The sequence below is a fragment of the Pezoporus occidentalis genome, unplaced genomic scaffold (assembly GCF_034315485.1).
Source record: "Pezoporus occidentalis ecotype Australia unplaced genomic scaffold, CSIRO_AGI_Poc_V1 ctg67, whole genome shotgun sequence".
NCBI lineage: Eukaryota > Metazoa > Chordata > Aves > Psittaciformes > Psittacidae > Pezoporus > Pezoporus occidentalis.
Window position 1 is genome coordinate 3,814,199 of NW_026916019.1, and position 12,603 is coordinate 3,826,801.

Consider the following 12,603-nt stretch of genomic DNA (forward strand, 5'->3'; position numbering starts at 1 on the left):
AGTAGTCACAAGGGATTTATTATATATACACACACAATCTCTCCCTATGAGTGTGCAGTTCATTTCTCTAGTTGCTGCGGGGTACTAAAAGCTTCATAAACATTAGCAGCAAAATCTTTCACTTGTTCCATCATCAACAGGTCCTGGAAGAAAGTTAAAGAATAAACGTTCTCAAACACATCCAGCACTATTCTGGTTTTGCTGCAGTACATAATTCATTATGAGAAAAGCACCTGGCCTAACTCTAATTTCTTCCTTAAGCAAGCTTTATGAGCAAAACTGCAAGTAGAAGGAAGAGACCTTTTTGTGCTTCTGCACAGGTTAGCAGAGGGAAGAGGTTCTAGAAAAATACCATATTTTTGGAAGATACAAATTTACAAAGGGTTACACCAATTGTTTCTACTTTATTTTACAGCCACTGAAATGAAACAGTATGAAGCACACTGTGAAAAAGAAATACACAATGTTCAGTTCTTTTACTTGAGATTTTAAATAAGCAAGGTTCTTACCTGAACAAAGTGACTGGGTGTTTCACTGCATACTGAATGGATCTGTCCATTGATTATTGGAATTATCTTGGCTAAAGGAAGACTGACACTAGAAAGACTAGACAAGAACAAAAATATTGACCTAGATCTGACGTTAGTAAAGCCACTAAAATAGGATCATTATAATCCTAATTACTACTTCAAAAGTAACAGTTGAAGAGCTGCAAAGTAAAACGTACCGATGAAGGTTTCCTTCTCTTATTAAGCCTTTCATTTAATACAGAGAAATACCAGAGTGAATTTCAGCTGGTGGTCTTGCTTTACACATAGCTTTACACATGCTTCTCATGCAACAGAAGAATGGGTTAGCCAGAGTCTTTACATGTTTATGTATGTAAACAGATGTGCTGGTCTACAGTTTCATGCTGTTTCAAACTCTAAACCAGGCTTAGGATAGACAACTGAACTAAAGCCTTTGGGATACTTTAAGTGATGTAAATAGTAGATATTAAAATAAAACCATTACTCTCAGAGCCATCAATTATTACAATAAACATAAAACCAATTATTATTCAAGGTTTTAACATTTTAGAAACCAAATTTCAATGATTTGAACTCTGCTTTTGGATTTTTGACACTCTTACTGCACTGTAACTTATCTTCAGAATAAACGCTCTTTTTAAGCGGTCTTCTAGGAAGGAGGCACAATATCCTGAATGTTAACATCCTTCTTCCAGCACACCAGTGAATAACCTAAAGCTCCATAGATGCGTTAGGCTACATGTATTTGGAGAGTCATGGTAATGCCACTGTCCTTGAAAACTGCAGTAACTAGCAGCCAGAGACTGGGGCGTAGAGCTTCTCTGCTCCAGGCAGGGGAACACCACCCTCCTCAGTGCCTCAGAGGAGAGGTACTGCAGTACAGCTTTGAGCAGTCACCACCAGCGAGGTAAATCCTCCTTAGCTACAAAGGCAGTTTGCCTGCACAGTGCTCAGGAGAAAAGGGAAAGGTAGAGATCTTCTGATTCCTACTTTAAGATCTGCAGGTAATGGTGGGAAAGACACCTTACATAAATTCTAGGAAGAAACACACAATACCCCTAGCTGTTGACTTGACCGAAGTGAGGAGATTGCATTTATTCTTGACGAGCATAGAAACAGAATTGTTTCTAACATGGGAACTTCAAGTAGAAAGGAAAAATCACTGTGAGCCTTTTTTGGAACTCACTGTGAACCCAAAGCAAGTGAACCACAACAAAAGAAAACATTTACCTATTTACAGAGCTGCTCTGAGAAAGGTCCTGTTCAGTAGGTCTAAAAAACTCTGCCATATTGTCCAGCAATCGACTGAATCCTCTGTTTAAACATGTGCTCAAAACTGTACTGAAGTCTGGACTGGAAAAAAATAATAAAAAAATAAAATGTCTGATTCCTGGGATTTATATTTTTTTTTAAATTAAAAACCCTGGAAGTGTTCAGTGCTACAGATGTCCCTGTCCCTCCCACGTGGAAAGATGTATGACCCAGACAGAAGGCCACCAGCACAGCCACCTCAAGGAAGACCAGCTCCCCAGCAGACCAATCAACACCCTAAGATCCACCATAAGACTGTTAAACCCTAGGTAAATCTAAAGCATTTCTCCCTCTTACTGAGTAACAGCATAAGAAGGACTTAATTGCATCCTTATATGCCCCAGACCTCTAGCAGTTAAATTGTAAGCTTGGCATTTGACACAATTCTCTCCTATTCCATGTTTCTTACACAAGCCTCACTTCAGCAGCACTCCAGTGAAAGGATGCACACACTCACTCAAAGCCATGCATTAAACAAATTCTGTTAAGCCCAAACCGTTTTAATTTTATCAAAGCAGTAAATCCAATAAAATGACCCTCAATTTACACTGCTTTAGCAGAAGAGAAGTACTGCTCTGTTTCTGCATGACTACAGGAAAGGCAAGGAAGAGGTAAGGGGGAAGTACATCCTGGTCATCACATTAAGGCAGGATTATTTCTAATAAATTTGGAAAATCCCAGCCTACAATTAGTGAATATAAAAACAATGCAGCCAAGTGGTCACATTTCAAAAGTGAGACTTGACAGGTTCTCATATGAAAGTAATCTTACATAAACAATAGTGAGGAGGAGTTTAATATGAATACAGGATATTGCTCTATACCTTTCTAACATATCTCTAGTTTCATTAAGCAATTTAATTGTAGCAATGTCTCTTTCTGTGAGTCCACAGGCCTAAAAAAACAAAGACAGACACTGTTTAGTAAGACATCCATTTGCAACTGTAAGAATAAGAGTAGAAGCAGAAGAGTTTTGTATTGGGGAATTAAGATGCATAAGTCAAATCTACTGAAAAGATTTACTGTCACGAATCAGTTTGTGATTTATGTTCTGATTTTCATTTTAAGTGGTCACTGCAGGGTTTTTCACCTTAAAAGTAGTATTAGCAGGAAATACCAGACTGATTACGCAAAGTATTTTTTTCCCCACTTCTGACCTCCAAAACTGAAATAAACCCTGCATATCAGCTTCAGTTAAAGGTATAAAAAGTTAAAGCATGGTGAGGCACTGGAATGGGTTGCCCAAGGAAGTTGTGAATGCTCCATCCCTGGCAGTGTTCAAGGCCAGGTTGGACAGAGCCTTGGGTGACATGGTTTAGTGTGAGATGTCCCTGCCCATGGCAGGGGGGTTGAAACCAGATGATCCTGAGGTCCTTTCCAACTCTAACTATTCTATGATTCTATGATAAGTGCATGTATTCACACACTGAAGCCTAAGTTTCTTCTTTATATTAGCATAATACCATGTTAAGAATGAGTTTTTCCAACTTATGGTGTGGATAGAGACAAACACCTTTAGAAAATTTAGCAAATCACTTTAACCTTACCACTGAGATTAGATACACTTTCTCTTGACTCCTGCTCATTTTCCAGCCCAAAGCACTAAAGTATTCCAGCACACCATCACCTCCCTGTACATTGGCCAAGATGCTACAGCTGTCCCTCATCTTTGCTAGTACACGAGTGCCAGCTAAAGCAATTTAGCTTAGGGCTCAGTTAAGCTGCACTGTGTTACAGAGCACATCCCAGGCTAAATGAAGTAATGGGGCTGAGTTTCTGAGCTCAAAGATGACATTCCAAGGTTGATGCTTGTTTTCAATCACATCTGAAAAAAAGTACAACTTTGCCTCAATTAAAGAGATAACGTCACAACTTATGCAGGAAGAAGCATCGCCCGTTACTGAAGATACAGGTGCTGTGGTACAACTGGAGGGCCATTATGCACCCTTCCTCCCCAGAACAAACGAGCAATGCAGATGGAAAAAAAGGTAGCTGAAAGAACCTGAAACAGGTACCTGTGTAGCCAAGGGGGTTTCTTCATCTGGCATCAGATAATGACATAAGGGAGAGTAAGGTGCAGTGTGTTCTGAATCTTTATGTTCTACTACATTCCTGATATCTTTAAGTTTCTGTTCCAGCTCCAGAAGAGACAGGGTGTGCTTAAGGGAAATACTGGAAAGGAAGAAGATGACATTAACTGCAAAATTAATAATGATGCTTTTCCTCCTCCTGATAATGTGCTCACAACTAACAGGATCCCAGTCTGCTATATTGGTTTGCCCCAGCAGATGTAGCCTGCTGTAATAAAAACATTGTTTTGGAAACAGTCAATAAACTTTCTTTTTTTTTTTTTTTTTTCTAATAAAACTCACTGTTTTGGTAGCAGTCATTCACAATAAAACTTATAAGCTAACCAGAGAGAAATACAAACTCTTACCTTCCAAAAACTTTGTGCACAGCTTGCTTAACAATAGTTATCAACTCAGTCAGTCCTAAAAGGAGGAAAGTGTCAAAATTATTCTAATGATCTCAAGTCCAGAAAAGCAGTGGAATTTTTTAAGTGTAGCAGCTAGCTTATAATAAGCATCATACCATCCCCTAAAAGGTGCTGAATACTTGATAAATATTGCTGCTGAACTTCAGGGGGAGCCAGCGGTGTCTGTGGAGGAAAAAAAAAAAAGTTTGTGACATGTCAACAGAAGAAAGCAATGCAAAAATAATTTCAAACTGGTTGTGACCAGTTTCCTCCCTCTTTACAGTCCCTTGCAGCAGGTGGATTCCCCCATTCTCAAGCAACTCTCTAGCATCTGGCTCTCTTCCTGCCATCAACCCATGAATCTTTAAGTCGTTTTCAATCTCTTCAGTACTATACAGATCTTCCATTTTCAGTGGCACAGAAAAATCTTTCACTTTTAGTTCATACATAGGAAAGTCTCTTTAAAAACTGCATTACAGGTAAAACTAGACCCTCCATAAGCCCCAAAATTAACCCTAGTGGAACAGGATATTTATGTCTAACCCTAACAAAGGCTTTTCTGATGTAAGTTTTCCAGAACTGAGACAGGATGATGCCAGTTTGCTCTAGAGGAATGCCACAAGGGTTGGCCACATCAACCCATTTCTCTATTGGAAAAATAACTGAAACACGATTCTAGTCCAAACTCATCTTGCTCTTTTGAAAAAGCTTTTTCAGGTTTTGCAAAGTGAAGCACAACCTCCATCAACCCTGATGAAAGCTTTTCTCAGGCCTGCCTTGCCATGCTGTTCTTTGACTCTCAGAAGGAGCTATCATAGGGGGGCAGATGCAAATTAATCAAAGTTTGTATCCATTATTTTTAGACAGGCTGTCCAATGATTTGAAGATCTTACTCTCTGCAAGGGGTATTTGCTTACTGTGGGATTCACTTATTTTTATTGAGCAGTGAGAGTTACAGAACATAAACAAAACCCAAGTCTTCTGCCTTGCTTGGCCCCACCAACAGACGTTCACATAGATGGCCTTTGAGAGTTACAAAAAAAAATACCAAAATTTCAAAGACAACCTTTTTCTTCTACAGGAAAATCTGACTTGGGGAATTAATGTATGTGCTAGGAAGACCTAAGCACTTGGATACATTAGCATGAGTGATCCATGCATGGATCATTCACACACTATTACTGTTTCACACAAAAAAAAAGCAAAAGAAGTTATTTTATATTGGTGTTTAGGTATGAATTGACCTTCTTTTTTAAGCAATACAAATGCAGACAAAAGTACTCTTCAATATTGCTAGCATTTTGTTAAGCAATAGTGTCACCAAATCATCCAAATCTAGAGGCTATTAAAATACATCAAGTAGCTTACTTTCAGTAATACTTCCATATCTCCCACTCTTACAAGAACTCTTGGTTTCATTCTAATACTCCTGTGCTAAGCCCTTTTTAATCTTTCCCTTCCAAGAAAGCGGATGTTCTACTTTTGAAACAAAACAAGAAACTTACTGTGCCATTTTTGCAGAGTGCAGCATTATCTAGGTAGATGTAACCACCAATAATATTTAACTGGACTCTCAAAAGAACTACGAGCATACAGGTACTATATACAGCTACAATGCTTCTTGTGAAACCTGGAAAAGAGCCAACAAAATAACTTCAGTCAAAGAATGAAGGGTAAGCCAAGGAGTGAGAACACTCTCCAAGTCTCAAGTAGTGCTGGTGATTTTTAAGTACAGTCACATTTCACTCACTGATTGTCACAACACATCTTTTTACAACACACACCCAAGATGACCATGAGTCTAATACTTGCTGGAGCTACATCTAAGTGTGCCATTTAAAGTCCTATATTAACATCATTTTTCATATTACAAGGTGTTCCAGAAGGAAAATGGATATGCTGTGAAATCATCTTTCTTTGTTAGACCAGGAAATACATGCCATATGTTAGCCCTCATCATGGAACTGAGACACAGAAGGAATAACAGCAGCTTGGGAAGAAAGCTACCTAAAGCAGGAGCAGCTAGTACCTATAGAGAGAAAATTAAAATGAGCATCAGCTACCAGGCACTAGGCAAGAGAGGATGTGTGGAAAAAGTGACATGAATAAATATGGATGAGTGCTGAAGAGCACAGAAAGAAAGGAGACAGGTTAAAAGCAGGATCTGCAAAAGTGGTGTGAAAAGGGGAAACAAAACAAAGAGCAGACAAAACCAGGGAGGTGGCAGGGATAACAAATGGTACCGAGGAATCAAAACTAGTAAAAAAAGCTCAGTAGTATTTCACTGCAAAATTATTTGACCTCCCTATTTTTCATTCCCTTCCACTGCTATTTCTTCTTCCTTTCCGAGATGAACTAAGGTGTCCATAACCACTGTGATGGTGGTTCTCTTCAACAGGCCGGAAAAGAGGAAACTGCTGGCCATGTAAAGGCTGGCCAACATTCTGATCAATGCTTTCTGTTAGGTTCAACAGAACTTTCTTAAAAGCCAGGTTGTTTTTTCTGTGATGGCACAGAAAGACCTCACAAAGTTTCCTTGATTAAGGTAACATGAAGGCCAATAAAACTCTTCACCTTCATCTCTGGGCTTCCAAGTCCCCTCAGGGCTATGGAAAATTCCTGCATGAGGAGGTGGTTTTTTTTGGAGGGGGAAGGTTTGCCAGGTAGTGTGTTACACTATCTTCATATCTATTGAAACAACAACCCAGTGTAAAGTCTACTTTTTAAAGGGTGTGAAAGACATTTTAGATTTATGCTAAATATTATGAAGATGGAATCTTTCATTTCCACTTACTTATTATCTTTAAATCCTCCCATATTTCTAACTTGTTTGCTGGCCTGTAGGAAAAATAAATGGGAATATTAAACATTTAAAAGTATATTTTCCTGGGAAATAAATAAGTATGTTAAATGAAATAGCAGTGCTTTAAGGCGAACTCATTTAGCTACCGTAATTATTCAGATCAGATTCATGTGTACAGTGATTTGCCTCATTCAAGAAAGCAGCATATAAACCATACAATATGAAGTCACAGGAAAGAGATACAAATTTTAATCAATAAATGTAGCATTTCGTCATGACATTTATACACTTACATTACCAATTTTGAGTTAAACTACGCTAAGTGGTCAGAAAAAGCCCGCTGATGGTACACACTGGTCCTTTCTGAGGCTTTCATCCCCCTGTACGTTTAGACCTCAGTTCAGCAGGGCTTCCTGTATCTACCTGTGCACAAGTGCAGGGTCAGAATTTCTATTTCCTACCTTCTTGCAAGATTTACCATTGCCTGATGTAGTTTTAAAGTTCAGATTTGATCATCAAACCAAAGTGATCATGATCATCTGTGGAAGTCTTGTGCCATCCACACAAGCACAAGCTGATCTTCTTGTGTTGAGGCAGGTTTACTTCCTTTATCTGACCGATTCCAAAAAGTAAGTCGAAAGAGTAAGACTGCAGATTGCACAGATACACCTGAACTGCCTAAGGTACACTGCAGATTTAGAACTACAATCCGGAGGTGAAGTTAGCAACATAGCTGCACTAGCAGAGATAAGACTAACCATGCAAAAGGCTTCATCAGACATTCTTGCCTGTTAAGCACTGTCAGAAAAGAAAAGCTACTCTACATTTGCCATGGAAGAAACATTGCAAAAGTCACTTAGAGAAACATTTGGTAATGTCTTAGGATCAGAATTAACACTTAAATATTTAGGGCAGGTAGTTCAGATTAACCCACACTTTATAGTAACCCAGTTTATAAAAAAATAATATCCTTTTCACGAGGAATAATTTCTTTAAAGGCACAACTTGTGCACTTTGGGATTAGTTTAACCTGTAGGCAGGAGGACACAAATATAGCCCCTCCTCCAGGTTATCAGTTCTTGAGAAGCAGACAGGTTAAACTGCACGTTGTTAACTGTCCAGGAGTTTGCTGCATCATTGCCTCTTTTTCTTTTTCCTGCCACCGTGATGCTGCTTAGGTGACAGCCCATAAAGCTTGTGGTTGCACTACCCCTCTCGCTTTTTCAGTTAGCAGTTCTTATTTCAACCGATCTATCTATTCCTCCAAGCCTTGGATTCACCCCCAGGTTACCTTAAACATACTAAGCAAGGCTCCTACCATGCACCCACTGTGTTGCAGGTGCTCTTTAGGCTTTGTGTGTGGTGTCTCTACAAACTGCCTCAATACCTCAATAGATTGAGAGGTTGGGTTTTGGTTTGTTTTTTTTTGTTTGTTTTGTTTTTTTTTTTTTTCCCCAAAAGTTGCTCACCCTGCTTTGCACAGCTACAGATGCCGGCCTGCTCAGCAGCAGCTATAAAAGCCTGCCTGCTCGGCAGCAGCAACCATAAATACCCGCCGGCAACCGCACTTTTGCATTAACCCTTTCTTGCCCGAAATGTTAAACTGCTACCGGTTAAAAACTTTTACATGAACCCAACAACAAAAAATACACAGAACACGGTCTGCCCTCAACACACACACACACGTACGGGATCCCACAAGCACCCTCCACACAACTACAATATCTGAAGCACAAAATCCAGACAATCATTACTCCCGCTACAGTCCCACGTACAGAACGTGGCACAAGGACCCTGTGGAGACTAACAGCAAACCAGCTCCGAGAAGCATCATTGCAGTGCGAGGCGACAGACAGGCTCATCCTTAGCGGGCGTCCCCGCAGAGGCTCAGCCTCCCCCACAGCGCATGAGGCTTGGGCTTTTATACTGACCAAAATGCACACTCATTCTGACACAGGTGGCCAGCCTATGTTAGAAGAAGTGGCCAGCAATATCTATAAAGGTCTCCAAAGGTCTCCAGAAACGTGGACATACTTATATTTGCCAACTTCTAGTACACAAGTATCACAGAGAGACTGCATCAAATGAGTTGTATAAGGGGTCCCAAGTCCACGGTCCGTCACAGTATGCCCAATACCCCTGATAAGAGCATAAGAGAGACCTTCCCACCACCAGAAAAAAAAAAAAAAAAAAAAAAATCACACAATACGTCTGTATCCCGCGCTGATCTCGCTTCCCTGGAGGTTTGGGGGAGGGGGGCGTGGGGGGGGTCTTTTTTTGGGGGTTTTGTTTTTTTTTTTGTTTTTTGTTTATTTTAACATACAAAAGGTTGCTCCCTTCACTTTAAGAAGGACAGAAAACATCCATAAAACAGGTGTCCTAAGCTCAAATTTCAATTAATTCAATCACTGACAAGGGGGGTGTCCTGGAGCGGTGCTGACTCTTTCCAGGGTTTCACCCATCGAGCTGGCACCCACCGCAAACCGGAATCTGTAATTTACACACATATAACCTCGACCAGTTACTTTTACTTCTGCAGGACCTTTCCAAATGCTGGTTTCCAAATCCTTGTACTGGACCATAATACCCGGAGTTTTAGTCATATAACCTGAACCTAATGCCTGACCATGTATTATAGCAGGGGGATCATTAAAGTCTCCTGTCAATCGCAAAAAAAAAATCATAACATATGGGTTAAAATCCTCTTATACTCAAGCTGTATATGTGGTCACCGCTTGTCAGGCCTCCTTAACTATTTTGAGATCAAAAGCTTCCCACTCTTTACCCCCTGTTGTGTAGTAAACACAGGATATGCAGAAAGGCCCACTGCAGAAAATTCACCTGTAATAATTGCATCATTGATTAACCCATGCCAACAGTGCGCGGGATTTGTGCGCCCCGATACCTCTCCCACCCCCTCCCCTGGTTGCCTTCGTTAAGGAAGGGGTTCTGTGGAGGACAAGGTGGAGGCGCTGATGGAGATGTCTCAATCCAAGTCTTGAGGGCTTCAAGCTTTTTCATCAACTGTTGCAGCTGAGCATCTCCAAGGCCAGTGGGTAGTTGCTGATGAGCTGAGCAGACCAACCCAGGAGATGAAGAGTCAGAGTCTGGAAGCAGAGGATATAAATCTGGCTCAGATTCAGGGGACTCGGAGTCTGATCCTGGGTCGAACTCAGGATCTCCGTTGTTCGCAGCTATGTCTTTCTTGTCAGGTGTCTCTCGTTCGGTATGTGCCCATCTGTGGACCTGGCTCTTGCTTTCATCGGCTCGGGGTGTTGATTTTTTCAGTGCCATTCCAGGTACCACAGGAGGTGCAAAAGTCATAGCCGCAGCACTATGGTGGGGGTTAGGGGAGACAGCCCCTTCTGGAGCTGTGGCGGCAAATACAGAAGCTACTGCCGCCCTTTCCAATTTCATCTCTTTCAAAGTCTCAAGCACCAATCTCCAAAGTGTAGAGTGTTTCTCTGCATCTTTGGTCCCTTTACTAACCTCGCAATCATGGGACCACTTTAACAGCCTCTGTAAGGCGGCACTATCATATTGCAGTCCTCTCTTATTAGAGAGAATGTGTTGGAGGAGCTTCACCACCGCCTGTTCCTCTTTGGATAGAGAGTGTCCCATCTCCTCCCCGGCCACTCACCTGATCAGGGCGAGATTCCCGAAGTTTTGCAGACATCTGACTTCCCAGCGCCGGGGCAGCGCTGACTTTCTGTCTGCTCTCCGCCCTCTCCTTTTCGTCGGGCTTTCAAACTCGTCTTCATCGAGTTACCGATCGGAGGGTCCCTGTTCGGGCGCCACTTGTTGACGCGGGAGTCACGGACAACGCAGAGACGATCAATGTGATCAAGTGATTGCCAAATTTATTACAAAGCCTTAACTCCTTATATACTGTTTCTTACACGCACTTACAGTGATTTGGCATATTATGATTGGATACATGTCTTGAAGACCCTTAGTGACTAACTTATAATTGGTTAAGCACAGGTGTGAGAACTTGACCTTGAAAGCTTGCCAACAGTCCACAGTTCTCATTAACTCAGTGAATTCCAGCTTCTTCTTATCTTGCTTGCTTAAGCTTCTTCGGGCCTCTCATGGCCTTGCTGTATCTTTCAGGATTATTCAGAGTTTATGTACTAATTATGCATTCTCCCATGAGCACTGCCTCCACAAGTTTTAAAGTGTAAGGGAGCGAACAAACTTTAAGTTAGCTTACCTAAGCCATAACACAATCTGTAACATAGATCCATAACATGCTGAGGCATAACATAGATAATTTGAGAAAGAGGAATCTTCAGGGACATTGAGAAAGGTAAATCTCCACATCTACTATTTTGTGTATTCAACAGCAAGGGCTCTAAAAGGTCTTGTTGTTTGGAGTAAATACTATTCAATTACAGTTGCAAATTTTCAGATAATCTATTATAAAAGCATCATTCTGGCTGTAATTCCCACTTTAAGCAGCACGTTCTGTTGCCTTGTGTTTTTACTGAAACAAGACAATGCCTATATAGATAATCTATTAAATGCTGGACAGCTGAAGTTACAGCAATGTAAGCAAGCTAGTGGGAAGCAAACCAGAGGCAGTCTAGACTGAGTCAGAAACCCTGTGTTAACTGCCCACACAACACTTTTACTCTGTGACAAATGCCAAGTGGCTTACTCTACTTTTAAGGTATACTATGATGCACTTCATGATTTTAAAAATATGCTATTTGTTTCTGCAGCCACAAGGAAACCAGAGGTGTTTTCTGACCAGGGAGCACTCTGCTTAATGTCTGACATATCCATATTTGTTCTACTTCAAAAAAAGGAAAAAAATACATTACTTCTCATAGCTTATATGCATTTGCAATTTCATCCTGGATCCTTTCCATTACTACTCATGTCTGACCTTGATGAGATTACATAAACATTTTTTACAAACACAACATCAACGCCTTAGTCAAGGTACTCTGGCCTGTTTAAGAGAGAACTACATACTTTTACCTGCCTATCTTATAAGCACTTCAACAAAACCCATAGCTCTCAATGCAGTATCTTAAAGCAAGCATTATTTCTTGTCATGTCTGGAAGATGCCAGCCATATCTATCAAAATAGATCCAACATGACACAAAATATTTATGCAGTGATTTCAAAATACTTCAAGGCCAGTGAGTCAATGGGACACAGAACCAAAGTCTTGCAAGCTCCCTACATTATAAATAATTTGAGAAAATCCCAAAATATCTTGTGCTCAAAACAAGTGATCTTTAACACAATTAACAAAACAGTCTTACCTATTTTTAAGAAGAGATGTGAGATTCTCAGAATTTAATTGATGCATTAAGGCATCCCTCAGTGTTGGAAGCATTGACAGCACTGTTATTAAAAACAAAACAAAACTGTCAACATCAAAATAATCATCATAAACCTGTGCCCAGCTCTCATTCAACAGATGCTTTAATGTAAATACCATTGCTCAACAGGCAAAGCTTGGAGGACAA

General features: G+C 40.5%; 1 protein-coding gene across 1 annotated transcript in view; it reads right to left on the minus strand.

Annotated features, from left to right (window-relative positions):
* PEX3 (peroxisomal biogenesis factor 3) overlaps positions 1-12,603 on the minus strand; it is a 22,167-nt gene continuing 9,564 nt past the window's right edge. Inside the window, exons 3-12 of the mRNA XM_062640827.1 lie at positions 12,397-12,478; positions 7,111-7,154; positions 5,822-5,946; positions 4,433-4,499; positions 4,278-4,332; positions 3,856-4,012; positions 2,665-2,735; positions 1,761-1,883; positions 510-606; positions 1-143 (exon numbers count right to left, since the gene is read on the minus strand). Coding sequence (XP_062496811.1) covers positions 60-143; positions 510-606; positions 1,761-1,883; positions 2,665-2,735; positions 3,856-4,012; positions 4,278-4,332; positions 4,433-4,499; positions 5,822-5,946; positions 7,111-7,154; positions 12,397-12,478 — 905 coding nt within the window. The 3' untranslated portion in view covers positions 1-59. The remainder of the gene's footprint in view (positions 144-509; positions 607-1,760; positions 1,884-2,664; positions 2,736-3,855; positions 4,013-4,277; positions 4,333-4,432; positions 4,500-5,821; positions 5,947-7,110; positions 7,155-12,396; positions 12,479-12,603) is intronic.